This window comes from Aulostomus chinensis, chromosome 20 (genome assembly GCF_037954235.1).
Source record: "Aulostomus chinensis isolate RoL2024-O1b breed Wild chromosome 20, RoL_Achi_v1.0, whole genome shotgun sequence".
NCBI classification, from domain to species: domain Eukaryota; kingdom Metazoa; phylum Chordata; class Actinopteri; order Syngnathiformes; family Aulostomidae; genus Aulostomus; species Aulostomus chinensis.
In genome coordinates, this window is record NC_141339.1 from 24766866 (window position 1) to 24793165 (window position 26300).

Genomic DNA, 26300 nt, shown 5'->3' on the forward strand with positions numbered 1-26300 from the left:
GCTCTGCGTGGGTCTGTAGACCCCCAGAATACTTTCATGATTATGTTTTCTCGTATTATTATTATTATTATTATTATTATTATTATTATTATTATTATTATTATTATTATATCATAGTTATCCTAATAATAATAAACTTATTGTAACTATATAATAATAATAATAATAATAATAATCATAATAATAATCATAATAATAATAATAATATTATTATTATTATTATTATTAGCACAGTGTCAAATCCCAACAAAAGCTCTCTCATGGCAATTGTGTGGTCCCCTGTAGATCTGGTTCCAGACCAGGGTGGGGAACCACCCCTACCTCTGTGACAGAAGACCTGGACCTGGCAGAATCAGTGGGACAGACAGCAAGAAAGACAGAGGGATGGCGAGAAATACAACAAATAACAACAGCAGCAAGGACAATAGACTAGCTACTAATGTTAGCCTCTAGCTACCATCATTAGCCTCTGAAGCAACAAACCTGAGCATCAGTGCGATATGGGTTGAAGACACCTGTCTCCCAGGTGTTCTCCTACCTCCACATCATAGGAGGACATGAACCAATCAGAAGACATGAACCCAGCTGCCAGTCAGCGAATGAATGCAGACAGAGAACACAAACCCCTGAGGCTCCCGCTGGTCCGACTTGATCCACCTGAGAAACACATTCTGTCCCCTGCTGCTCAGGTGTTCATCTCATTTGTCTTTTGTCTCCTCTGAAAGGAATCTTTAGGTTTGGGACTCTCAGCTGCTCAGATCACCGGCCTGCCAGTAGAAACGCTTCCAAACCAAGCCTGAAGTGAGTCAAGACGTCCAGTCACATGACCTCACGGGAATCTGGACTCTCAGGTGTCACTCAGCAAGGTGAAACTGACATTACGATGTTTCTAGAAGCACAAAAGGCCAGAAGGTCACTGACAGTCTTGAACGATTATCGGAGTGGAAGAAGAAGAAGAAGAAGAAGAAGAAGAAGAAGAACAAGAAGAAGTCACACGCGGAGTGAAATTTGTCCTCCTCATTTCACCACCAGCACCTCCATCAGGAGGAACTAACCTGACATGTTTTTGATGGAGGGGGAAACTGGAGAAGACACAAAATGGACCAAGGACTCGGACCCGGGACCTTCTGGCCCTGCGGGGCAGCAATGCTCGCCCAGCAGTTCGACGCCAGCGGGTCAAGTGAAGGTAAACAGAACCTCTAGCAGGGCTGTTCTGAACATGTGGGGGCCGGAGCGACATCAGTGCCCCCCCAACCCACACCATTGTCACTCAAATACCTACTAGGCACCCTAAACTATCACTGAAGAAACTTGAAAAACGAAATAACAAGATTTAATGAGACAACAACATCAGAATATTAACAATCAACAAGTCTGTAATACAGCACCAAAACAATAAAGACCATCAAATTTAAGGTATCTGTCGGTTACCATGGGGGGGGGGGGGGGATTCTCTCCAAGCCACTAGGTGGCAGGCCCCCACTACAATAACCGCAGGATGTGAGGGTACACCTGGACCGGGATGTGAGGGTACACCTGGACCGGGATGTGAGGGTACACCTGGACCGGGATGTGAGGGTACACCTGGACCGGGATGTGAGGGTACACCTGGACCAGGATGTGAGGGTACACCTGGACCAGGCTAATTCTGTGTGTTTTTGTACACTTTGAATTAGCATTAGCCTGCTAGCGACATGGCAGCAGGTAATTTTCCTGGCGTCAGAAGTCTGGTGTCTGACCCTGGCCGGGCGGGGAAGGTTCGGGTCGTCTCCTGCTGAGCTCCAGACCCTGACAGCCGCATGGAGGACAAGGATGAGGCCCAAGAGAGAAGGACTTCACCTGCAGGTGTTCAGGTGTTGGGTCTGACATGAAGACTTGGAATCTCCAGGACGCTCGTGAATAATAAACAGCTGGACCACGTGGGACCGCTGCTCTCCGAAATGAAAGCTGATTGTGAATGGATCAGGAATCAATACTGGCATCGATCGAGCAGAGACTGAATCAAAGGAATTCCAGTCTTCACGTCGTCTCTCCACTGGTTCATCTGGTGTGATGTCTGGAGCTACAACCCTTCAGGCCACCTTCAGACCTCAGCTGCATCCCCGGGGGCTCGGTCTTCGGGGGTGAGATGGTTCCCTCGCCAACAGGATGTGCGTCAGCCTCCATTCAGTCCCCAGTTTTGGTTATTAAAGGCTGGGGGCCGCCTCCTCCTCCCCCTCGCTTCCCAGCAGAGACACTGAAGGAGGCGTACGTGTGGAGCAGCAGCCGACAGAGCGAGGAGGTGCTGAGAGTTGCGTGTTGCTCCTCCGGAGTTTTACGCGCCGCGGTCAGATGGGATCAGTCCGCCCGGACGGAGGCGCGCTGCCGCCGTGGCGCCGCTGCCTCCTACTGTTCCTTCTCGGCTCCTCCGTGTCCGCCTCCGCTGCCTGGGACCTGGTTCTCCTACACACCAACGACGTCCACGCACGGGTGGAGGAGACCAGCAAGCATTCGGGGACTTGTGGCCAGGGCGGCGCGTGTTATGCCGGAGTGGCCCGGAGAGCCACGGCCGTCAAAAACGTCCGGAGCTCCGGGGAACACGTACTGCTGCTGGACGCCGGGGACCAGTTCCAGGGAACCGTGTGGTTCAACTTCTACAAAGGCGCCGAGGCTGCGCACTTCATGAACCAGCTGGGCTACGATGCCATGGTAGGAGGCTAGGAAGCAGGTTAGGAGGCTAGGAAGCAGGGTAGGAGGCTAGAAGTAGGGTAGGAGGCTAGGAAGTAGGGTAGGGGGCTAGGAAGCAGGTTAGGAGGCTAGGAAGCAGGTTAGGGGGCTAGGAAGCAGGTTAGGAGGCTAGTAAGCAGGGTAGGAGGCTAGGAAGTAGGGTAGGAGGCTAGGAAGTAGGGTAGGGGGATAGGAAGCAGGGTAGGAGGCTAGAAGTAGGGTAGGAGGCTAGGAAGCAGGTTAGGGGGCTAGGAAGCAGGTTAGGAGGCTAGTAAGCAGGTTAGGAGGCTACTAAGCAGGGTAGGAGGCTAGGAAGTAGGGTAGGGGGCGAGGAAGCAATTATAAATATTTGTATGTATCGCAGGTAACCAAAGCTGGACTTGCTGAGGATAAGAACGCAGTGAGGAGGATGTGAATCAACTTCAGTGACAATTCTTACTCATTTGGTGCCATTAAACAAATTCTAGGGTTTTTAAACTCAATGTCCAGCTACGCTAACACTTCCCACCCACTACCAGTCCTTGTGCTAAGCTAACTAGTCCGTGTCTCCCTGGTGAGGGTCTCAATCTTCTTGTCTGACTCTGGAGACGATGGACAATCTGAAAGTGGCCGTGTCCCCTAGAGGTCGGATTGATGGTTGCAACCATGAAGCTTCATATCGTTGTAATTCAGTCGTCTTCTTTGGTCCATTTCACAAATCCTTCAGGTTCTCCTGATGGTTATCAGCAGGCTGCAGGAGACCTGACCCAAACTGTAATTAAATGCAGTGAATCACAGAACCACTGAGGTCAAACACTGGAGGTTTTAGTCTAATTAGCTTCGTCCGAGTTAATCAGCTTAATAGCAGCGGCTCTGAGGAAATCAATCCTCTCTCTCTGCCTTCATCTCTGGACCAGAATTCAAGAAGAGAGTTACATTTTCTACCCTGATGGAGACGAGGAGTTCTAGACTTTCATTCACCACTTTGAGTTTCTGCTGAACAAATAAAACCAGTTAATATGAGTTTAAATTTTAGTCAAGTTTGACCTGTTGGGGTTTGACGCCACTGCTATAAAAAAAGTTAATCAGCAACTCTGCGTTCATCACTCACCCCGAAGGAAGAACTGAGGAATCACTCTGAGGCAAGTCACTAACCTGCCATGCTAGTCACTCGATTATCCAGGCTAGTTTTCAGGCTTTATCTCGTCAGCCCAGATAATCATGCATCTGACTAGTTTTACCAGTCTCTGTGTTCCAGGCTATTGGGAATCACGAGTTTGACAACGGTGTGGAAGGACTCATGACACCCTTCCTGCAGGAGATCAGATGCCCTGTCCTCAGCGCTAACATCAAACCAGACCAAACCCTGGCTCCGACCTTTGGCAGCACCTTCTTGCCGTATAAAATATTTACACTTGGTGGGGAGAAAGTGGCCGTGGTGGGATACACATCGCAGGAAACACCTGCCCTGTCCAAGCCTGGTAGGGGGCATCTGTGAGAGTGTGTAGCTCCAGTTGGCATGCTCCACTGACAGCCTTCACTCTGAAACTATCCCAATGACGACACCTCACAGAGGTTTTCTGGTACATTACGACAGCAAGAACCTGATAGTTGCTCTGCCACCTTCGCTTGTTGCTCTGCAGGACCACACCTGCAGTTCGAGGATGAGGTCAGCGCGCTGCAGCGGCAGGTAAACAAACTGCAGACGCTGGGAATCAATAAGATCATCGCTCTGGGTCACTCTGGCTTCACTGTGGACCAGGAGATCGCCAGGAGAGTCCGCGGTGTGGACGTGGTGGTCGGTGGACACACCAACACGTTCCTGTACACAGGTGAGGGGGTGGATACGTGGTTCTTTATTTCCCAGCAGCTGAGGAGGAGTCTCTTCATCTCACTAAAGCTCAACATCATTTTACACGTACGTCCTGTCTTCTCCACAAGTCTGGGAGTTCTAATTCTGTCAGTTTGGCCAGGAAAGCGCTGAAATGAAGACTTGGGAGTTTTTGCATTTCCAAAATGGTAACTGAGCTGGTACCTCATTGTGTCCGCCCTCATTGTCTATAGCCAAGAAAAGTCCCCAAGCTAGTGACTAAAGCAACCAGGCTAGTTGCTAACCTCCCGGCACTGACACACTGGTGATGAACTGAGACCTGAGTACCTTGACGTGTTTTTGAATTCTCCGCTTCTCCCTCGTTTCATTCATCTGCTGTCTTGGTGCTTCTGGTAAGTAGGAACATTTGAGTTGTCATACTTGTGGTTTCCCTCACAGAGTCCTGCCTCTGTAAATATGTCTGCGATGTTCTATACAAACAGTGGGGCTCAGGCAGAGGGAGGAGGGTGTCAGCTTAGACCTCAGGCCGCAGACATTCGAGGGCAATAATAGTGTTCTGCAGCCAGGCTCAGGCTGCAGCTCTGTCAAACAGGGATGTGACCTTGTTTTGGAGAGGAATGCACTCAAGACCCCAGAGTCGCGCTGCCTTGTTGAGTTGGAGACGAGCCCAACCAGCCTGATGAGAGCCAACAAACAAGTCGAGCGAAGCGCCTGCCTTCCTTCAACACTCTAATGTGCATTCCTGGACATAAAATACTCATTTCCTGTCGTGGATTTCACAATATTTGTTGTTACGTCATGACTGGAGTCATCAGGGTACCACGTGTAACTGCAGTTCCATTCATCATCGTCTGGATCACTTGATTAACCAGTGAAACCACGCCATCCCTGCTGTGGAAAAGGGCTTCAGAGTAATGGGAGGCAGAGGGCGCTGCTGCCATTCACCCGCTCCATCGGGGTCCAGCCTCCAGGCCCTGGAGGTCCATCTCCCAGCTCACTGGTCTGGACACTGAGTCTGAACCTGTTGGACTCTGCTGCAGTAAAACCAGTGATTTGATTGGACTGCAGGAATGACATCATGACAGGGTTGCTTGCAGGAGAGCCGATCTGTTCAAACAGAGACTCTCTGATGACTCAGTCGTGTTTTTATTTCACTGGAAGCAGAAAATGTTCAGAAATATTTTCATGGATGCAGACTGGAGATCAGGACAACGCGCCGCGTCTGCCGCGTTCAGTGTGAAACCGCCTTCAGACGTCGTTTTCTTTTTCTTTTTTTTTAACGGAACTCCGTTACGGCCGTGAATATTTTACCGGAACTGCGTTCCGGTCCGTTCCAGCTCACTTTCACCCCTGGTGGTAGGCCGTCTGACGGCTGAAGTGTTGTGCTCCTATGATGGTGTAGTTCTCGGCATTGAAGGTCCCTCGGTCAAGACGAATGTCTTGGAGTCCACTCGGCCATGATGCGGTCATCTTAGAATGACTGAAAATCTCCATCAGGAGCTTTTAATTTTTCCTGACGATGAATGTGCTGAAGTACCGCATTATAAACGTCTCGTCTGATTGGAGCAGATCTGATGTCTGAGTGCCTTCCTGTCCACATTGTTTCAGGACCGTCTCCTTCTTCGGAAGTCCCTGCTGGTCCGTATCCATACATGGTGAGTTCAAAGGATGGACGCCAGGTTCCAGTTGTGCAAGCCTACGCCTTTGGGAAGTATCTGGGTTACCTCAAGGTGGCGTTTGACAATGCTGGGAACGTCGTTAAATCCTGGGGAAACCCCATTCTGTTGGACAGCAGCGTCTCACAGGGTAAGACCCGTCTGCCAGGCCAATCCCTCATGGATGTATCGCTGATTCTGGCAGGACTTCAGTACTATAAGAAGGAAAGTGTAAGAGTTTCCTCAACTCAGCCTAAAATCATCCCATCCAGATCCAGATGTTCTTGCAGATGTTGAAGAGTGGAAGAAGAGTCTTGCAAACTACTCAGCTCAGGTGGTGGGAAAGACGCTGGTCTTCCTGAACGGGTCAGCCGAGGAGTGCCGCTTCCGCGAGTGCAACCTGGGAAACCTGATCTGTGACTCCATGGTAACTGCTACGCTGGAGTTAGCTGCTTTCGATGTTTGGAACGAGTCTTGATTCATGGTGAAACCTCTAAAATCAAACTGATGGTAAAATAGAGTTCATGCTGGCTGAACTGGTTTTCTGAGTTGGTCTGTAGATGATTTAGCCATGAATTTGTAATCTAAACCCATCCTCTGCGGGAACTGTCTCAAAGAAAGTGATAGGACGAGAGTGGAATGGAGAATCTTAAGAATGAATGCCTGTCCCTTCATTCTGCAGCTTGACAACAATGTAGGGTTCTCAGATGTTCTGCAGTGGAACCACGTCAGTGCCTGCATCCTCAATGGAGGGGGGATCCGTACGTCTGTTGATGAACACACCAGAAACGGTGCGTCTCTGAAATTTCACAGGTAAACTTTGTAGAAAACAGGACAGGATGTGAGCAGGAAGGTTCCTCAGAAGGGTTCTTTCAATTCTTTAGCTGCTCATGATGCCAATGAAAGCTGCTTCCTCTTTTACCACTTTTAGTTCAGGATCCACTGGACCTTCCTTTAGGAGCGGAAGCAGAACAGATTCTTCTCCAACATCTTCATTTACCTGCAAACAAGAATAAGGGTTTATTTGTCCTCCGTAGGTTCGATCACCATGGAGGACCTGATCTCCGTCTTACCCTTCGGAGGGACCTTTGACCTGGTGCAGCTGAAGGGTTCCACGTTGAGGAAAGCCTTTGAACACTCTGTGAGACGATACGGCCAGAGCGCAGGAGAGTTCCTACAAGTGTCCGGTATCACAGTTGTTGGCTTTCTATCCGTGTTTGATCCCAGTCCAAAATCTCAGACCAGCCCCACATTTCTGGTTTTTGTTCCTTCTACGAATGATGGCGTTAGTCTGTCAGCAGCATTACACAAAACTGACTTTAACCAAACATGGTGGAGAGGCGGAGCCTGGGCCAAGGAAGGAGCCATTATATTAAGGGTCAGATCAGTCATCGTCGCGTTACACGCTGCTGTCCTCCTCCTCGTGGACGGACCAGACTGTCTCAGATGTGGTCAGAACCTCCTTCAGAACCTGGTGACGTGTCACTGTGAAAACTTAGGGGTTTCCATGGCGAGGAGGCGGCCATGTTGGATATGTGACCATGGAACAGGAAGCTTTAGTACCTGGAGTCACATGGTCAGAACTTTGATGAGAGGCTGAAGACGTCCATTTGCTAAAACTAACTCATAGCGCCACCTGGTGGTTACAGGAAGTAAACCTGACAGAACAAACATCACACAACTCTGTTGTCTTCACCTGATCTACAGCTACATCACAAGTGTGTTTTCTCTAGCGCCACCTGGTGGAGGCAGCAGTAGTCTGCTTCTCCCTCTCATTCTACTGAACACACACACACGGGGATGTGAGGGGGGCTCCGCTCATCAATGTCGGCAGCTTTAACTGGGACCTGAGCACCAGGGTCAGACCTCACCTGGGTGGGGGAGGAGCTCTCGGAGAGACGTCCCTGTTGAGTGATGCTTCTCGTCTTCCGACAGGATTCCAAGTGGAGTTTGACGTGTCCAGGCCTCCGCAGCATCGTGTGAGGAGCCTCACCATCCTCTGCACTGAATGTCGGGTTCCTCATTACCAACCAGTTGAGGATGAGAAGGTTTACAAAGTGGTGCTGCCGTCCTACCTGGTGAAGGGCGGAGACGGATACACGATGATCAAGAACGAGACACTCAGACACAACAGTGGTGAGACTTCCTGATATTTCGATGAAGAGTTCAGAAGTGAGTTCCTGGAATGTTCCTTCACCTGGTTGGTTTCTCTTTCACTCAGGTGATTTGGACATTTCAGTCGTGTCCAAGTACATCACTCAAAGACAGAAGGTTTACCCATCTGTTGAAGGACGCATCAAAATCTATAACTCAGCCTCTGGACTGCAGAGTCAAACTGTTCTTCTGGTTCTCCTGGTCTGGCTGGGTTTCTTCAAGGGGAACATGTAGGATGATGGTGAAGATTCCCAGTTGTCCAGGTGGGAAACAAAAGACAACTGGACTTCTTGAGGTGGTCTCACCTCTGGAGGCTTCTTCAGATCTTGCTGACTGACTGAACAAGTGCATGTAAAGAAGATTTAAGCTTAAACTTCCTTCTTCCTTCTCTGCGAGGGGAGAGAACAAAGTCGCCCCTGTGACAACTTCCCAGTGACGGTCACTGGCTGCTGACGGAACTCAACCACAACAAGCGCATTCAGATGTGGTGGAAACTGTCGTCCCGCTGTGACAGAAGTGAGTCGGACAAGGACACGGAGGACCGGGTCAGTCCAGCTTGAGGTCAGGAACATTTCAGATCACTTGTTCTAAAATAAATAGGAGGAACCATGAGAAGACTGACACCCTGGACTGTGGAGTTGCTGTTGACCGGGTTTGTCGCTCCAATCCCCTTCGTTAATGAGTCCAGAAACTCTTCAATATCATGATAGCAAACAAAAATATAAACTTGACTTTTGAAGTGTTTCTCCAGCTCAGCTTCTCACTCCAACTAAAACTACTGTCAACTGCAGCAGTGATGATCGGCCCTCGCCAGCCAAGTCCAACAAACCCTCGCGAGGGCTCTTGAAGTTCGGGATCAAATTTGAGGAAGATGTGACATCACTTCTTCAAGTTTAGCATTTTTTAAACACTCAATATCATAAATATTTCACCATGAGGATCAAAAACTCTTAGTACGAAGTTCACAAACTTACAGCTTCAGGACAGCAATAAAAACAGGTTTTCTGTATGTCATTTTGGCATGATAGCGCCACCTTGTGGTCAAATTCTAGACCAATCCGACAGACAACTTTGACACATTTTGTGTAAACTGAACGGTGCTGGGATGAGTTCCATTTTTCAGTCCAACAGGAAGTTAGGATCAAAATTGTAGAGAGGACAATGATTTGGCACGGGAACTCAATGTTTTCACCTTGGTTAAAGCGCCACCTGCTGGTACACAGGAAGCTTTGCAGGAAGTACATTTTCACTTCCCGTCATGGACCTTACCTGTTTCGGAACTTGTGGTCCCTGATAGTGAGGTACTTTGCATCCCAATGAAACCACCACTAAGAATTAAAAAACTGCTTTCATGTGACCAACTGTGAGGTAGAATGCAGACAAAGTGCTTGCTGACATCCAGACTCAGTGAGACAAGACAGGTTCCATGATGCTCCCAGGTTCCTAGTGTTGGCACCAGCAAGTGTCTGGTTGGGTTTACTGTCTAAAACCAGCAGCTCTGCCAGGTCATCATTGTTCACCTCAAAACTCATCAACTTTGATGCGATACTTACTGGAATCGTCTAAGAGCTCACAGATGGTTTCACCTCCTGCACGTTTTTGGGCAGTTTAGCTGCTGTTAGTCTGCGTTAGCTTCAAGCTAAACATTCGTGGCTGGTTCTTTCTGCATCCTGGAGTCACTAAGAAGTGATGGAGGAGGGAAAACACACCTTAATGAGCTGAAGACTCCTGTTAGTGAGTACTTGAGAGGTCAAATACGTCTTGGGTGAAGTATTACTTTAAAAGCTTCCGTCTGCAGCAGTCTTTCAAGGATCTGAACTGGGCTCCTGCTGGTTCTGGTAACAGGAGGATTTTTGAATCTCACCATGAAACAGTGGTGAACTGATCGATGTCACTGGGTTTAAAGAGATGTGCTCATTCATGTATTGAGAGTAAAGGTGTCTACACAGTGTGACAGCAATAAATACTCATCTTTATTAAAGTATTCTTATACATTGGAATGCTGAGTTAATTTCTTGACTATTGCACGACTGCGGTCCAGTGGTCTGGTCCCCCAGTTCACATGGCCACCGCCTCCTTGGTTCCCTGCTGAGGAGGAAACGTCACAGTTAGCTGGATCAACAGCAGGGCCAGCGGACACCAAGAGGGATTCTCTACCTTGCTGAGCTCAGGAAACAGTTCCTGCACGGCGACGTCCAGCAGCACGTACGTCATCTGTGACAGTAGTAGAGGTCGTAGAAGCGTTAGTTCATCTCAGAAAAACTTTGAGCCCAGGCTTGTAAATGAGGGATGAGTTTCACCGAGCGTGATGAACTGTTGACATGTCCATCAAACACCTGGAAAAATCTTTGAATCTGAAAAGAGCCCATTCCATCCCTGAGAGCCTGCAGCTCACTGAGGACATAGGTTCCTCTGACATGTTCATGTATCAAAGCACGTAGCTGGTGGTTCCCCCCAGCGCAGCACAGGCTGCTACGTCTCAATGTGCAGGTTCTCACGCGTGGTCATGAAAACGCTCCTAACAGTCCTTTGATGTTTCGGAGTTGGAAACAAAGTTTCTTCACACCGACTCTTTTACTTTCATCAAGAAACCGTCAGTCAGCCCCGTTTGTCTGGAGACGCCACACACACACACACGCACACACCCGCGCACACACACCAGAGCACCACCCAGTGAGGCCACCATCCCTTTACCTGCTTATTGAGAAGCGGCTGCTGGAGGCCATCAAAGAGAAGCTGAACGCCATTGTACTTTGCCTCCTCGCCGATGCACTTGCCCACAAAGTCTGAGGTGAGAACACACAGACAAACAACTTATAGCATCATGACATCACCGACGGCGTGCACCCATGACCTCAACCAGCCTTCGCTGACCCTTCAGGTCCCACCTGATTTCCAGTGGATGTGAACGATGATAAAGATGGATACTGTTGCTGACCTCAGAAATGTCAATCCGGCTTATATTTACTGACGTTATCAGACTGAAAGTGAGTTGACATCATTCTGGTATTCGCTTTTACTGCCACAGACCTGGGAGGTAGGTCACCATCTCCTGGAATGTCTGCTTGGCTCTCTTCTGTTTGTCTTCGCTGGTTCGCTCCTCACTGTTCTCACAGAAGACGGCGTCTGAAGGAACCACAACAAGAAGACAATCAGACTCAACTTCCCCTTTCAGTGACTTTCAAACCCAACCTGTCGTGTTCAACAGTTTAACTTGAGTTTATCAACCACAGTTCTGTGTCACCAGACGCTTGTGTTTATGTCTCTCTACAACTACGCCACCTACATCATCACTCGCCTCTTGTTACTCATCCTAAAGAAGCTTGTTTACTCTCGCCTCAGACTCAGCTGCCCGCCTGGAAGACCACACCCACTTTAGACAGACACAACAAAAGACAGAAACCCTCCTCTAGGGAGCTTAGACCCAGGCTAGTTAGCTTAGCCCAATGGCTGGTAGTGGGTGGGAAGTGTTAGCATCAGCTAGCTCAGGTCCAGGATGCTAATTAGCTTAGCCCAATGGCTGGTAGTGGGTGGGAAGTGTTAGCATCAGCTAGCTCAGGTCCAGGATGCTAATTAGCTTAGCCCAATGGCTGGTAGTGGGTGGGAAGTGTTAGCATCAGCTAGCTCAGGTCCAGGCTAGTTAGCTTAGCACAATGGCTGGTAGTGGGTGGAAGTGTTAGCATCAGCTAGCTCAGGTCCAGGCTAGTTAGCTTAGCCCAATGGCTGGTAGTGGGTGGAAGTGTTAGCATCAGCTAGCTCAGGTCCAGGCTAGTTAGCTTAGCCCAATGGCTGGTAGTGGGTGGGAAGTGTTAGCATCAGCTAGCTCAGGTCCAGGATGCTAGTTAGCTTAGCCCAATGGCTGGTAGTGGGTGGGAAGTGTTAGCATCAGCTAGCTCAGGTCCAGGCTAGTTAGCTTAGCCCAATGGCTGGTAGTGGGTCGGAAGTGTCAGCATCAGCTCGCTCAGGTCCAGGCTAGTTAGGTTAGCCCAATGGCTGGTAGTGGGTGGGAAGTGTTAGCATCAGCTAGCTCAGGTCCAGGCTAGTTAGCTTAGCCCAATGGCTGGTAGTGGGTGGAAGTGTTAGCATCAGCTAGCTCAGGTCCAGGCTAGTTAGCTTAGCCCAATGGCTGGTAGTGGGTGGTAGTGTTAGCATCAGCTAGCTCAGGTCCAGGCTAGTTAGCTTAGCCCAATGGCTGGTAGTGGGTGGAAGTGTTAGCATCAGCTAGCTCAGGTCCAGGCTAGTTAGCTTAGCCCAATGGCTGGTAGTGGGTGGAAGTGTTAGCATCAGCTAGCTCAGGTCCAGGATGCTGGTGTGTCCAGCAGGAATCCTCCTCATCATCATCATCATCAGTAGCAGCAGTCGCTCTTCTAGTCCTCAACAAACCTTTGGTTCTGTTGACCCAAGTTCCAGTGGAGCTTTGGAGGTGCTGCGTCAAATCACTGCTCCCAGTCAGGAAAGTAGGTCCGGCTACGTGTCTGATTCTACCACTACAACGTCTCCTCATGTTAAACTGGTGTTCATCAGCAGTGTTGGGACTAACACGTTACTGCGTTATTAGTTACTTCCAAAAAAGTAACTTTGGCAGTAACTAATAATCAAACGCATTATTGTTAAAATTCAATAACTCAGTTGTAGTGACAAAACGACCCGTTTATTAGTTTATTTCACGTTATTTTACTGTCTCGGCTGAGCCACTGTGTTTATTTCCTGTGTCGGGGGGGGGGGGGGGGGGGCTTGGGGGAAGTGCAAGAGACAGGAGGAGAGTGAGACAGGAGAGCGAGCTGCGCTGTGGGGGCGTTTGTTTATAACAGCAAGAATGCGCAAGACATCATGGCGGAACCGAGTTTCTCCACGTGGAAGTGCGCTCACTACTTCTCCTTCGTGGAGCAGAGGGACAAACATGTTAGTGTTGAATGCAACTCGTGTCTCGGCACTAAGAGCCTCTCTGGGGCTGCAACAGCAGCTCTCATCTACGAACGCATCCAGGCATCATGTTGCTGAAGCTACCGGGTCAGGGACCGGGTCAGGGACCGGGTCAGGGACCGACACAGGTGTCACCTCACCCGTGCACCTGAGTTGTTCTTTTCAGCGAGGGAGTGCTACTGCTAGCCAGGCTAAAGTCAATCAATAATCAATCACCTTGAAAGATCTTAGTGTTTGTATGAATGGAGACCACATCGCTGAGCAGAGTTCAGTGGAAAAATGCATGTCAAGCAGGACAGAGCTCACAGTGTTGACAGTTCTGACCTTTTTTTGTAACTAAATAGTTACTTTTCACAGTAATGCTTTACTTTTTGGTTTGAATAACTGAGTTAGTAACTGAGTTGCTTTTGAATTGCAGTAACTAGTAACTATAACTAATTACACTGTTCATCACCAAGGTTACACTCCACCCTCCTGATATTAATACAGGCAGAGACGGAGCTACGCTAACACCCCCCCACTACCAGTCACTGTGCTAGGCTAACTAGCCTGGGTCTGTATCTGATGTGAAGGTTGCTGCGTGGTGTGTCCCGCCTCTCTGACAGCGTCTTCATGTTTGAACCAGCTGTTTCCAATACTCAGAGTGGGAGTCCTTCGGTTTAGACGCGCCGGCTCATCGCTCCGTCCCGAACAGCAGCAGACCTGGAAGCTCCAATCCACATCTATGGTGGTGTCATGGACTTGAAGAGGGCGAGACTCAGGCTGATAATTATCATAATACATGAAGCCCCTCTAGTGATGTGTGAGCGGTCAAACTACAGATGCGTGGCAGGGAGGATCTCCTACCTCGCAGCTGGGTGATGAGGGAGACCACACGGTGCTCCTGGAGGATCTGATCCAGTTTGGACTGCATGTACTGGTCCATGTAGGCTTCAAATGTGTTCTTGAGCAGGATCCTCCCTGCAGACAGGATGTGATGGAGCCACTCAGGCATGTGGAACACCACCTGGCCTGAGAGGAGACACCAGGGACTTTAGTATCAAATAACAAGAGCTGCTGGAACTCAGGCGGAACCTCAAATCTCCCTGTTACCATGACTCCCACCCAACTGTGCATGCTCTGTAGGTCAAACACCAGCGACTTACACCTAGAGAGCTGGCTACTTCCTGTTAGCACTCACTTTACCTGGATGCAGAGCAATGATTTAACCTGTACCTCCGCTAGGCTTTACAAATGTTACAAATGGATCAATTCCTGACACAAGTTGTCCTCTGAGGTTCCTGATGCTTGAGGGGAATTCCCCAGAGTTTGACTTCACAGGCACCAGAGCAGGAGGAGCCTGAGACTGGAGACGCGACTGCTTCAATACACACACACGTTCCGTGCTGTAGTTTCGGAGGGTGTAACCTGTCGAGGAGCGAGCTGCTAACACCTAGAACATCTGAACAGGAAGTTAGCAAGTCAGGGGAATGGCCTTTTCTGTAGTCCAACAGGAAATTAGCATCCAGAAATGTTCAAGTATCTCCAGCTGGGGTCAAGCCCAGACTTGTTTCAGGTCACTGACTTGGAGACAAGGAAACTGTAAATTCCACGATGAGAAAAAATTCACAGTTTCTAGTTCTGCTTCCTGTGCTGCCACAGTGGGAGATCTTCATTCGCTGGAAGACTCCAATCACCTGATAGCAGTTTACATGGATGTTTTTCAGAATCGTGTAAGAAAGGACAATGTGCCGTTTCTTCCAGGCTCTAATCGAGTCAGTTCACGCAGGTTCTAAGAGGACATGCTGATGTTGCTCGTATTCAAGCAGTACGGTCCTACAGACGACACTCGGTCCACCTGGAGACCGTTAGCTCAACACTCACCGACATACATCATGTAGTCATACATGCCGCTGACGCCGGCCTTGTCTGGGGGGCAGCCGTGGTTGGATCCCCTCTCCAGACCCCCCCGCTGGCTGGCGTTGTTCCCGAACAGGTGGTTGAAGAGCTGTGGGTCAGAGGCATCACTTATCGACTCAACCTCAAAACACGTTACACCGAAAACCTTCATTTTTTAAATTTCTGTTTTCACTGTTGCTCTTTCATTGCTCTATTCATGATTCCGTCAGTCAAGTAAATTTCCCCACTGTGGGACAATAAAGGGTTGTTATTCTTATTCCCACTAATTTCTCATGTCCAGTGCAGTTGGAGAGCTCAGAGGCTGAAGGAGTTCCACCAAGGACGGCGAGTCAAGAGGAGACTGAAAAACCTGATGTTTAGCGTGTTACCTTCTTGTTCTCGGCGGTGGGGCTGAGGATGGTCAGCTCAGGGCGGCTGGGTTTGGGTTTGGGCGACTCGCAGGAGTTGAAGAAGGACTGGATGAAGGGCTCCAGGTTCTGTCCCCTCTGGGGAAAACATGTCAGTTACAGACAAGAAGCTCTAGGGAGCTGGGACCAGGCTAGCTAGCTTCGCTCCATGAGCGGTAGAGGGTGAGTTCCTCTCACCAGCATCATCAGAGCAGCGTTTCAGCTCAGGAGACTCACCTCCTTTATCAGCTTCCCTGGCACGGACTTGAAAATTTTACCTGTGAAACAAAGACTGACTTCAGAAATCCACTGATCAGTTTCAGTTCAGTGAACCAACAGCGACCGCGCTGGACTGATGACGCATGAACGAGGACGCTGGTTACAATTAGCTGAGATGAAGCCACGTATTAGCTTTGGGTTTGGGGCGTTGACTTTATTCCACACAACATTCAAGTTCACAACCTCTCTTTTCCCTGAGGGGTAAATTAGGTTTGACAGCCAATGACCTCATAGATCCACCACAAAAATCACAATCATTAGTGGCTGAACGGCCCCTGCGACTGGTCGTCTGGTCCACCAGAGGATTCAGAGTGCCCAGCAGGGAATATTGGAGAGGAGTCAAGGTTAACGTCACAGCAACAAATGTTTTTAAAGCAATAATGTCTGTGTCACGTCTTCATACCCAGGTTGACATCAGGCAGCATCCGGTCCAGGAACTGAGACTCCACGCTGTGAGGAGACAGGAAGTCTGCCAGCAGCTGACTGTTGCTGAGCTCTGGATGCTGCAGGAGTCTCTGCGCGCACACGCACACACACACACACACACACACACACACACACACACACACACACACACACACACACAGTACAACTAGAAAGCGCTCAGGCAGGCCCTAATAATAATAATAATAATAATAATAATAATAATAATAATAATAATAATAACAACAACAACAACAACAACAGTAATAATAATGACAGTCATCATCTGGAGAAAATACCTGTAAATACTCTTCAAATTCTTCCCTTTTAGACGCCAGGAACTCGTGATTCTTTGGTCCGATGATTCGTTTGGAGGGAAGCTGTGCGTCTGCAAACGTGCCTGAAGAACACGGAGAGGTGAGTGTGTGGACCAGGACGGAGGACGGGGTGAGTAGAGGTCACGTCACATCAAAGTTACCGTGGAACTCCGTGAGTTTGGATTCGAGAACGTAGAACTCCAGGTATCTCCGGAACACCGACCACTTCTCAGTCTGGTGACCGACTGCAGGATGATCACCAATAATCAATCACATGGAGCTCAAAAGCTGCTGAGGCATCAGGGACTCCAGACGTGACGGCAGCTGGACGTTCACATGCCAACCCCCCCACCGCCGTCCCTCCCGCTCACCTTCCTTCCTGTCATTACGCTCCACGTCGATGCAGAAGACAGGAATCTTCTCCCTCTTGACCTCGTCATCACAGATGTCAATGTAGGGGATGGTGATGCTCCACGCCGCCAGGTTCCTCAGGCTCCCCACGGTGCTGGCCGGCTCCGTGGGGGAGTCATCCTCCATCACAATGGTCGCCTCCTCCACCTGCAGTGATGCAAAGAGCCTAACATGCTGCCCTCTCTTTGCCACATGACCTTTTTGCAGCTTCGATCGATGCTACAACACTCACAAGGTCGTCGTCCATGTCGTTGATGGCGCTGGGAGGGAGAATGGCGCCCTCCATAGTTGTGCTCCTGAACACACCTTTGATTTTGCTGCCAATCCTGCTGATCCCGAACGACTCTCCACGTTTTGATGCGTTTCTAGACAGAGCAGACAAATATGTTTAGTCTCTGATACAAAGACAAAAACCTTTAAATCACAGCGTCCCTCCTCAACGCTGATGATGATTGGCAGAAAGGTAACAGGGACACGAGAACTGTTGACATGTGACACGAGAAAATGTTCATGGCAGACCTGCTGATTCGAGAGTTCCTGGCAGGAGACTCGGCTCCTCTCAGCAGGTGTCTGAAGTACTGGACACAGGAGACACGGATCAGGACAAGTCTAGGATTTACAGAGGCCTCCGCCGCTCTCGGTGGGCGGGGACAGGTAAAGGTGGACACCTGGAAAGACTCAGTGGACATGACACTAAATCTGTTCACTGGCAAGACCTTTACTAAGAGCTGGACCCAGTATCAGACCTGGAGAGTTTCCTCCGTCACTTCTATTACTGAAGCACTTGATGTAGTCAAGTTAATGTAATAATAACCGGGTCCAGTCCAAGTACTGAACAGTCCAACACCAGGGACAGAACAATGTCTTGAATAAAAAGTTAAAGTACGTGTACTTCCCAGATGTGGGAACCGTCCAGTGTGTTGTGAAGAACTCACCTCATCACTGTGGCAGAACATGGGCGTGAAGACGCGCTCCAGCAGGGACAGGACGTGCTCGTACGCCTCGAACAGGCAGCGCATCGTCTGCAGCTTCACCACAGCAGCGTACGGACCCTTAGCAACTGAGAGGACACCAGCGTCAACCACCTGCGTCCGCCTCGGGCAGAGGGACAGTTCACCCAATCATCATCGACTCGCCTTCATGCAGATGGAAGGTCAGGGGACGTGTTTCAGTCATGCTGTTGGAGCTTGACGGGACAAGACGCCCACTGCCCTGAGGTAACGCCAACATCTGGCCGTCATGTCCCGGAGCGCCACGGACAGCAGACCAGAACCCCGGAGGCGTCTGTGGTTCTGGTCTCTATTGACTTCAATAGCTAGGGAGATTCCTGCAACACCTTTACCTGGGAAACTCCAGTGGTGTTTGTTCAGCAGACTAAAGACTTCCGACCTTCCATCAGCATCGGCCGAGGATGGTAGCTTCCTTCAAACAGGTGGCCTGGACCAGGGTCAGACCACGACAACACAAACGTGAGCAATGGTTCTGAATGTAGGTCGGTGCAGGATCTTACTGTTCCTGATCTCCTCCACGATGAAGGGGTCAAAGCTGATCTTGTCCACGCTCTCGTCCAGGCAGTAGGTCTCGTAGATGTGCAGCACCTCGCCGTGCAGACGCTGCAGCTCAGAGTCACTCAGCTCCGGGCTGAGGATCTTATCGTTGAACTCCTCTGGAAGAAAACAGAAGTGGCTGCAATTCGGCGTCACTGTCCCGCCGCACACCTGATCAACTTCACACATGGCGGGGAGCTGGTCATTTGGACGGGCAGTTGACGAATCGGGGATCATCTGGGCTACGACATTTGAGAAACGCTAACGTGACTCAGCATCCTTCTGACACCTCTGACTTGGGAGGGGCAAGTAGGATTTCATTTTCAATATTTTTCATTTGATCCAAAAACGTCCGTCACTATAAAATGCGTGACGACTTGTGCGTTATTTTGATCCGTTTGCAACTTTCACCTCAGTCGGATCTCGAGGGGAAGCAGCTGCTGTTCAGTGGGTGCTGGAGGCCTCACCTCGCCTCCACCGCTGCTCCCATCAGGTCATCTCTTTAACGACTCCTGGTAACATTACAGACTCAGATGCGTTTCCGGCAGGACCTCCAGCAACGCGAGTGTTCAGGCTACTGCTAACGACGCAACAGTAGGCAGCTGAACCAGGAGCCCTCCGGTTCCTAGATGGCCTCTCCTGAGCCACGGCGCCATCAAACATGGTTCAGAGTTTGTTAAGATGGCGCTTCTTACCCACAGTGAGGCAGAACTGCAGCACGTGCACAGCTCCTTCTTGCTTGAGAAAGTTCATAAAACGAAAGAGAAGATCCTGCTGCTCCCTGATCTCCTTCAGCTCCAACTTCAGCACCTGCAGCACCAGAGGGAACACCACTGTCTAGGAGCAACAGCGCTTTCTGAGCTCTGCAGAGTCACTTGTGCTCGCTGGTTCTCACTCGTTGGGCTTTAATCCCTATATTTCGTCTGACAGGTGAAAGCCTGATGGCTCCTCCTCCCCTCTCGATCGCTCAGGTTTGCTCAGACTGTTAATAGGGGAACACCAGCTGTCGGGGGGAGGAGCAACTAATAGATTCTGCTGTCCGTCTGCAAGACCAAATAAGTCATCAACAGTCAGAACTAATTTATGTGCAAGAACAATGATGGCTGAGGCTCAAGCTAGCTAGCTAGCATTTGCCATTATTAGCATAACACACGTTAATCTCCCACTCAGCTCTCAGTAGGCAGGGAGGATTGTGGGTGATGGGGGCATCAGAAGAATGTGAAGGATCAAAAGAGGACATTTTGGTTCTGCTACACTGATTCTTGAGCCCATCAGTAACAACTCAAACCAAATCAGAAAGAAAAGCAACGCTAAACCCTTGAGAACCCTTTCACAGATGCTCAGAGAATATCTAGACCAGGGTAGGGAACCCTGCGCCATGGAGGGCCGTGTGTGCAGGTTCTCCTCCCAACCCAACCCTTTAACAGGTGAGTCCACTGATTAACACTCTACTGTGGCTGAAGGAGTGTTAATCAGTGGACTCACCTGTTAAAGGGTTGGTTGGGAGGAGAACCTGCACACACGGCCCTCCATGGCACAGGGTTGCCCTCCATGGCACAGGGTTGCCCTCCATGGCACAGGGTTGCCCTCCATGGCACAGGGTTCCCTACCCTGGTCTAGTGGTTCCATAAAACTGGACAGAGGCATGCAAAGTAGCAACAGCGAAAGAGACAACAGTACATGGATGGTTACGGCATGGATGTGGTGAAGGAGGACGAGCGATACTCACAGACGGTTTCTTGTTGCTGACGTCGGCGTATTTCTGTAGAAATGGAACCAGAGCAGACGGCGGCTCTGAGGCCGGCTCCGGCTGGAGACACACAGGACATTCACTCTGTTAGACAAGACATTTTCAATCCATTCCCATCCCACTGGAGTGTCTGGGATTCATCGCCAGTGCAACTTTGTGGTCAAACTCTAAGGCATGAAAACTCGTTTGAGGATTCGGTGTTGGAACTTTCAGCATCTCAGCTGACATGACTTCATAACCAGTAGCTTTCTATTCGCCCAGTAAAATGTCTCCTCTTCATCATGTGACCAGTTGAGATTCTGGTTCATCCAATCACACGTTGCGTTAGTAGATGGAGAGCCAAGTTGACGCCATCAGCTTGTCGCTGCTGCACAACTCACACCCAGCGAGCTGATTATCGTCTTCATGAGCGGCAGCGGCGCCTTCACTTTGTCCGCCATTTCTGTTTTGGTTTTCACTGACAGAAGCTGCAACAGTCGCAGGACTAAAACATGAAGTTGGACGATTACGACCACTCATATGATCATCCTCATCATTTCATTGTATTTTAACCCACTGACTACAAAGCAGAACACTGCAAATCACAAATTTTGGGCGTCGGCCTCAGGCGGCTGCCGTGCTGCAGGGTCCTGACTCGTCCCGGACCCGAGACCCCCACACAAGAGGCTGCTGCTGGTTGAACGAGCCGACTGGGCTCACTCAGCTAACGACTCGTTTTCTGTGTGTCACGCAGAGTATTAACCTTTCATTGCCTGACTTACCGGAGTGTCGTCGACAAATAGGAGCACCATCAGGTTCACAGTATCCTGAAAAATGAAGACAAAAGATCTTCATGTGTTTGAGTGAAAGACAGAAGGACTCAGAATGATGCATGTCAACGTCCATCAATCACGCCGTCAACGCTCCTGACCGACAGCCAACAGCACCGACACCAGGAGGAACAGAGTGAGAACAGAGGAGCCGTGCCGGTCGCTACAGGCGCCTCCTGCTGCACTTACAGGGTCGGCCATGAAGTCCATTGTCGGTAGGATGACGGAGCCGGCCATCACCTCACGCAGCAGCAGAGCCAGAGACCTGACAACACACACACACACACAGTTGGGCCTGCGTGGTCCTCCTCTTCCTGCTGGTGTGCGTCTGTGTACCTGCAGTCGGTGGCTTTTGGAGGCATGACGTAAGGAAAGAGCATCTCCGTCAGCTTCCTCAGGTACAGCAGCTCGTCTCTGCGGCTGCCCAAGGCGACGTGGAGGTCAGCGCCGTACTCATCCAGAGCTGCCTGCTGGAAACCCTCCACGCTCTCCACTGAGCATGTCAGGACACACAGGAAGGTCATCAGTCACCCTGCATTCACACGCCGGTTCACTTCCGAGAGCCGGTTCACTTCCGAGAGCCGGTTCACTTCTGAGAGCCGGTTCACTTTTAACTTCTGACCAGTGTTTCAAATCTGGATTCATGGGATCTGTTCGTTTGGGCCAAATGAACTCACTAGCAGAGTTCCAAAGGTGGTTCACATCTGAGGAGAACTGATCGAACTGCCAGCTGTGGGGCATCAACAACACCAGGTGGCGCTATGACTCCCCTGACACTAAATATTATAGATGAAGTTTATGAACGTATTAAAATAGTTAAAGATTACTTTAGTAAAATCCACCAACACTCCTCATCATCATGAGTTGGACACGCTCAGGTGGCTCATTTCTTCCTACTTGGTTTCAGGTGCAGACACGTTTGAATTTTATGATTTGAAATCTCAGAGCCTCTGGTGACCTGCTGGTGACCTGCTGGTGACCTGCTGGTGACCTGCAACAGTCAGGACCAGCGTGGGCGACTCACTCTTCCCTCGAGCCCGAGCGATTATCTCGATGTGCTTCATCGCAGCTTTCATCACTTTGTCTGCAAACACAGCAGGAACGTCGACCTGCAGAGAAAAATCCAATCAAATCCACAGCAACAAATATCAGCTCTTGTCTGACAGTCAAGCCTCAAAAACCGAGTGAGGCGACACCTGAATGTCCTTCTGAGCTTGAAACTGGCATCTGTGTGACTTCATCTATGAGGGTCATGACAAAATAATCACAATTCAGCTTCACAACTACTTGAGACCCAGGACCAGGACCAGGACCAGGACCAGGTCTAACATCCTGACACGGAGATTTACCTTCTGAGCTCGCCGCACGAACACAGAGGCGAAGAAGCGAAAGGTCATCCTGAGTTCATCCACGCAGGCCTCGTCGTCTGTGATGTCCCTGAAGAGCACAGGAGGTTTAGGACGGTCGCCGCTGCAGGCGTGGACTTTCTGAGGCTGCTCACCTGTACCAAGGGTAGACGAAGTTCTCCAGGACCAACTCAAACACCTGCAGAAGGTCAGAGCAGCACAAACATCCTTTACTGACTCAGGTGAGGGAACACAACACGTCCGAGGAGGAAGAGACGTCCCACCTCAGCCACCGAAGCGTCCACGTTTGAGTTCAGCTTCAGGTCCAACCAGGGCTGGTAGTTCTCCAGGAGCAGTGTTGGCCTGACAACGAGAAGATGTCAGTGAGCGCCACTCAGCTGATCACAAACCAGACGCAGCACAGTCAGGAGTCTTTGCCCCGGTTAAGGAGGTGGGTGAGGCTCATCTGCTCCCTGCTGACAGTCCCTGGTGAGAATTCTGGGCCTGAGCTGCTGTCAAAATTACCGCTGTAAAAAATATAACCCTATATCCTATTGAACTGTGCCTGAACGCTGCAGGTCACCGTCGGGTCTGAGCCATGTCTTCAACCATCCAGAGGATCTGCGAAAGCTTGGACTGGAGCTCAGCCTGACTGGCTACAACACTCGTGGTTTGGTGCGACGGGCGGTTTCGGACTTCTGAAGTTGGCGGATAAACGCCTTCGTTGTCTCAGGACACTTCACGGCGAATACTTGGAGCTGTAAATCAGCTTTTATGGAAATGTGAAGCCGACATACCGATGGCGTTTGCATTTGATCTTCCCACAGACGGCGCAGCTGTGGCCCAGGGGAAACAGCTCCTGCTCCCGCCGCTGTCAGACACAAGAACGAGGTGGCGAGTTAGGGAGTCACTCACATGCTAATATCAGCTGACTGCAACCGACTCACCGGCTTTCTTGGCTTCACAGTGAATACGATATTTGGGAGAAGAGTCTCGGGTCCGACGGAGCAGTAGAAGGTGATGACGCCGGCGAGGAAAGACCAGAAGACCATGAGGATGTGGATGTACCTGCAGGGACATGACAGCTGAGCTTGGGCTGAGACTGCGCTGCAGCTCCCCCTGGTGTTCGCCCTCGACATAATGGTCTTCAAATAGGATTGTTAATCAAATCACATCATTAGTTACATGTTTTTAGTGGCGCAATCAAACTCAAATCCTCTTTGTTGTCCAGCAGAAGAGAAGCACCCGGGGGTCGCTGGCCTCCTCTGGCCACGAACGGGGCCCCCACGTCCCCCCTCAGTTCAACGGTCTGTTTCTGCTCGGACTTATTGGAAGTGAACTTCAGCGTGGAAATGGACGTCAGTGTTTGTGTAGGAAGGTCAGGCCTGGAGGACAGAGAGTCGCTCAGGCGCACCACGACACAATCACGACATCCCACCGTCACTGAGTCACTCATCAATAATCAGGAGCCGCGGTCACAATCACGTCAATCAAACACCAGAGAAGGAGCCAGACCTTCTTCCTGCTGAACTGATTCTCATATCGCGAGGTTTGGTCTTCTTTCCAACTCACACCGTACCGCCGGTGTTGTCCCGCTTCTGTCCGGTGAACATCGGGGCTCGTACCTGCTGAGCAGCAGCGTCACGGCGAGCAGCGACAGCAGCAGGACGCAGAAGAGCGGGTACTGACGTCCGGCTTCCACCAGCGCGTCCATCCTCAGCCTCCGTCTCACCGTCTCCAACACACCCGCCATGCCGCTAGCGGGCCCGGGCCTCCATGCAAGCACCCGAACCTCTTCAATAAGCGCGTCAATCAATGTAGCGCTTTGTTTTCGAGACCGTCACGTGACCAAGGTGAAGGGAGCCGTTCCAGAGCGCTCGCGCTGAAGGTTAGCCAGCTAGCTTGGCTCGCGCTTGTAAGAAAAGTCTCCGCTCCTCATCTGCTCTTCGAACCGCCGTCTCCCCCTCCTCCTCTTCCTCCAGTTGGGATTAACTTCACGTTTCGGTCCCCGAGACGCGACCGACTTCCGTGACAGCTGCGCGGTTTCCGCTCCGGCCCGGGTTGCCAGACCGGTAGAAAACAAGTTTACAGTACGAAGCAAGTGGTGGTGCTGGGGGGTGACAGTAAATGTGTTCAACGAACGTGTTTCAGTGACAAGTATGTTAGCATTGCTACAGCTAACGGCTTGAATACCTGATGCTCAGGGTCGAGAAAAATGTATGAGCAAGAAGATGGGAGCCATGGAGCGGCGCGAGACCGAGAGGCAGTCCGACGTTGCTGGCGCTTTCTTCAAACACCGGGAAGTCCTGACCGGAGCAACAGAGCCGTCACTTTACAGTGGCTGGATGACTTCGTCCTGTTTGCCTGCTGGTCATTTGGTGTGCCACGGGTTTATCAGCTTATTTGAATGCATTTAAATACTGTACAAGTTTACTTTAGCGAGATCTCTGCGGACCAGTGTGACGAGTGGGGGACACCGAAGTGTGGAGGAGGAGCCACGACAGCAGGAGCTGACCTGCATGTTCACCTGACGTTTGCATCCATCGACATTTCCTGATGAGGTTTTCATACCTGAGACAGTTGCCATGACTGAAAGAGCACTTCACTGCTAGGAAATGGGACCTGGTTTCAGGGTCAGATTTCTCACTGCAACTCCAACTTGTCCAACTTAGTGAACATGGCAACCCTGAATCCAAACGTCACTTCCGTTCAGCGGCATCTGTCTGGGAGCCCAACCGGACGAGCTGATGACCAAAGGCGGGTTGGCCTGGTGTTGCAGTGTCTGAAGCCAGCAGTGGAATGAAGTGAGCTGAATGTTCTGACGCGACTGCAGGAGGACGACCTCACCAGCGACTCCCTTTGCTCCACAATGAAGAACACGCCACATGTTGCCATCAGTAACTTTATTAGAAAAATAGGTTTGACTCACCTCACTGTACAGTATAAAACAATTCATTTGCAAGAATGCAAACACACTTGTTAGCAGAACAAAAACAAATATTCTTGACCTCCAAAATAAGAGGTCAAGAATAAATACATGAGGAAAATAAAGTTGTGACAAAGTAGGAAACAAGCTGCCCAACCCTTAGATGGGCGGAGCTTCATGACAGCTCGCCCCCAAAGGCAACTCATGTTCCAAGGACACAAGTGTGGTGCGTGACGTGCTCCCAGGCTGGCCTCATCATCAGCCCTATTTACATTTTTGGTGTCACCACTTAAATGTGACCTATGAGTTCCTACACTTCCCAGAAGACCTTGGAACGAGCTCCAAAACGCCACTGCCCACCCACAGGACGAAGCTGATGTCTGTTGCCTCAGTGATTCATTCTGTCAACAAATCTTGTGAAAACATCAAACCAACTTTCGGCACCTGAGATCCTCTTCTGAGCTCCTTTGGCTTTTTACAGCAGCGTTGGAAGCAGGAATGAGGACCGACCGTCGCCATCGCCGCTTCTGCTGCTTCAAGAGCAAAAACAGCAACAGTCAACAAACACCTGCTGCTGAAAATAACCCCGCCTACGTCGCAGGACAATTAAAATACTCAGCACATACGTACGGCTTTTATTTTGTAAACCCCTCGAGGACCCTGTCAGCACAGGACGGCGGGAACAAGCACTTCCTAAAACCTCTCAGGTTCTACACACATGAACATCTGCAGACAAACGAAAACCAGCATTTCCAAAATGATCCACTTCAATGCCTTCAAGTAGAACAACATCATCCCAGGAGGATCCCCACTTCCTCCCAACTGTTGCAAGCAGCCAGTCCCTGGAATGATTTAACCTGATTTAGAATATCCAAATAATTTATCGATCAATTCCTTTTTTGCTATTTGCCGAGATGAATACCAGTGCAACAGCATCACATCCAGTTATTACTTTCATG

At 50.1% G+C, this 26300-nt stretch overlaps 3 protein-coding genes across 10 annotated transcripts in view; 1 reads left to right on the forward strand and 2 right to left on the reverse strand.

Moving 5' to 3' along the window:
* LOC147243435 (NLR family CARD domain-containing protein 3-like) overlaps positions 1 to 2017 on the reverse strand; it is a 14244-nt gene extending 12227 nt beyond the window's left edge. Inside the window, exon 1 of one of the 2 annotated variants that reach the window (XM_086190340.1) lies at positions 1840 to 2014. In XM_086190340.1, coding sequence (XP_086046466.1) covers positions 1840 to 1869 — 30 coding nt within the window. In that variant the 5' untranslated portion in view covers positions 1870 to 2014. Of the gene's footprint in view, positions 1 to 1839 lie in introns of both variants that reach the window. The other variant, XM_086190341.1, reaches the window with a different exon arrangement.
* LOC147243436 (snake venom 5'-nucleotidase-like) lies at positions 1739 to 9571 on the forward strand. 2 transcript variants are annotated; one of them, XM_086190351.1, is made up of 9 exons: positions 1739 to 2688; positions 4004 to 4166; positions 4329 to 4517; positions 6125 to 6322; positions 6444 to 6598; positions 6854 to 6962; positions 7209 to 7358; positions 8107 to 8307; positions 8393 to 9571. In XM_086190351.1, the coding sequence occupies exons 1-9, from the start codon at positions 2332 to 2334 to the stop codon at positions 8557 to 8559; spliced, it is 1689 nt and encodes a 562-aa protein (XP_086046477.1). In that variant the 5' UTR covers positions 1739 to 2331; the 3' UTR covers positions 8560 to 9571. The 2 variants fall into 2 exon arrangements, with proteins under 2 accessions (XP_086046477.1, XP_086046476.1); XM_086190350.1 differs by having other exon boundaries at positions 1740 to 2688; positions 3944 to 4166.
* Positions 9572 to 10276: 705 nt separating this feature from the next.
* Positions 10277 to 25127, reverse strand: LOC147243437 (sorting nexin-14-like). Of its 6 annotated transcripts, XR_015110737.1 has the most exons (29): positions 24041 to 24494; positions 23363 to 23483; positions 23213 to 23286; positions 22700 to 22778; positions 22571 to 22614; positions 22419 to 22506; positions 22094 to 22178; positions 21406 to 21562; positions 21259 to 21334; positions 21022 to 21066; positions 20240 to 20320; positions 19206 to 19320; positions 18474 to 18629; positions 17899 to 18023; positions 17483 to 17541; positions 17196 to 17328; positions 16924 to 17110; positions 16714 to 16797; positions 16535 to 16635; positions 16216 to 16327; positions 15771 to 15811; positions 15516 to 15632; positions 15112 to 15235; positions 14095 to 14259; positions 13798 to 13970; positions 11356 to 11451; positions 11020 to 11111; positions 10483 to 10539; positions 10311 to 10410 (listed from the first exon to the last, which is right to left on the reverse strand). XR_015110737.1 is itself a non-coding variant. In XM_086190348.1 (28 exons), exons 2-28 carry the CDS (start codon positions 23465 to 23467, stop codon positions 10384 to 10386), a joined length of 2628 nt encoding a protein of 875 aa, XP_086046474.1. In that variant the 5' UTR covers positions 23468 to 23483; positions 24987 to 25127; the 3' UTR covers positions 10277 to 10383. The 6 variants fall into 6 exon arrangements, 5 of the variants coding, with proteins under 5 accessions (XP_086046474.1, XP_086046473.1, XP_086046471.1 ...); XM_086190348.1 differs by lacking the exons at positions 13798 to 13970; positions 24041 to 24494 and adding an exon at positions 24987 to 25127 and having other exon boundaries at positions 10277 to 10413; XM_086190347.1 differs by lacking the exons at positions 13798 to 13970; positions 24041 to 24494 and adding an exon at positions 24609 to 24889 and having other exon boundaries at positions 10277 to 10413.
* Positions 25128 to 26300: the final 1173 nt, after the last annotated feature.

What these genes read in the sequence shown, in the direction of transcription:
- LOC147243437 (XM_086190344.1), bottom strand. Translation starts at nt 24,168, where the DNA reads ATGGCGGGTGTGTTGGAGACGGTGAGACGGAGGCTGAGGATGGACGCG. An exon ending in TGGACTTCATGGCCGACCCT is followed by an intron (nt 21,067 to 21,258) that starts GTAAGTGCAGCA and finishes TTCATTTTTCAG; the next exon opens with GATACTGTGAACCTGATGGT. An exon ending in AGGAACTCTCGAATCAGCAG is followed by an intron (nt 17,329 to 17,482) that starts GTCTGCCATGAA and finishes TGCTCTGTCTAG; the next exon opens with AAACGCATCAAAACGTGGAG.
- LOC147243436 (XM_086190350.1), top strand. Translation starts at nt 2,332, where the DNA reads ATGGGATCAGTCCGCCCGGACGGAGGCGCGCTGCCGCCGTGGCGCCGC. An exon ending in GGACAGCAGCGTCTCACAGG is followed by an intron (nt 6,323 to 6,443) that starts GTAAGACCCGTC and finishes CATCCCATCCAG; the next exon opens with ATCCAGATGTTCTTGCAGAT. An exon ending in GACACTCAGACACAACAGTG is followed by an intron (nt 8,308 to 8,392) that starts GTGAGACTTCCT and finishes TCTTTCACTCAG; the next exon opens with GTGATTTGGACATTTCAGTC.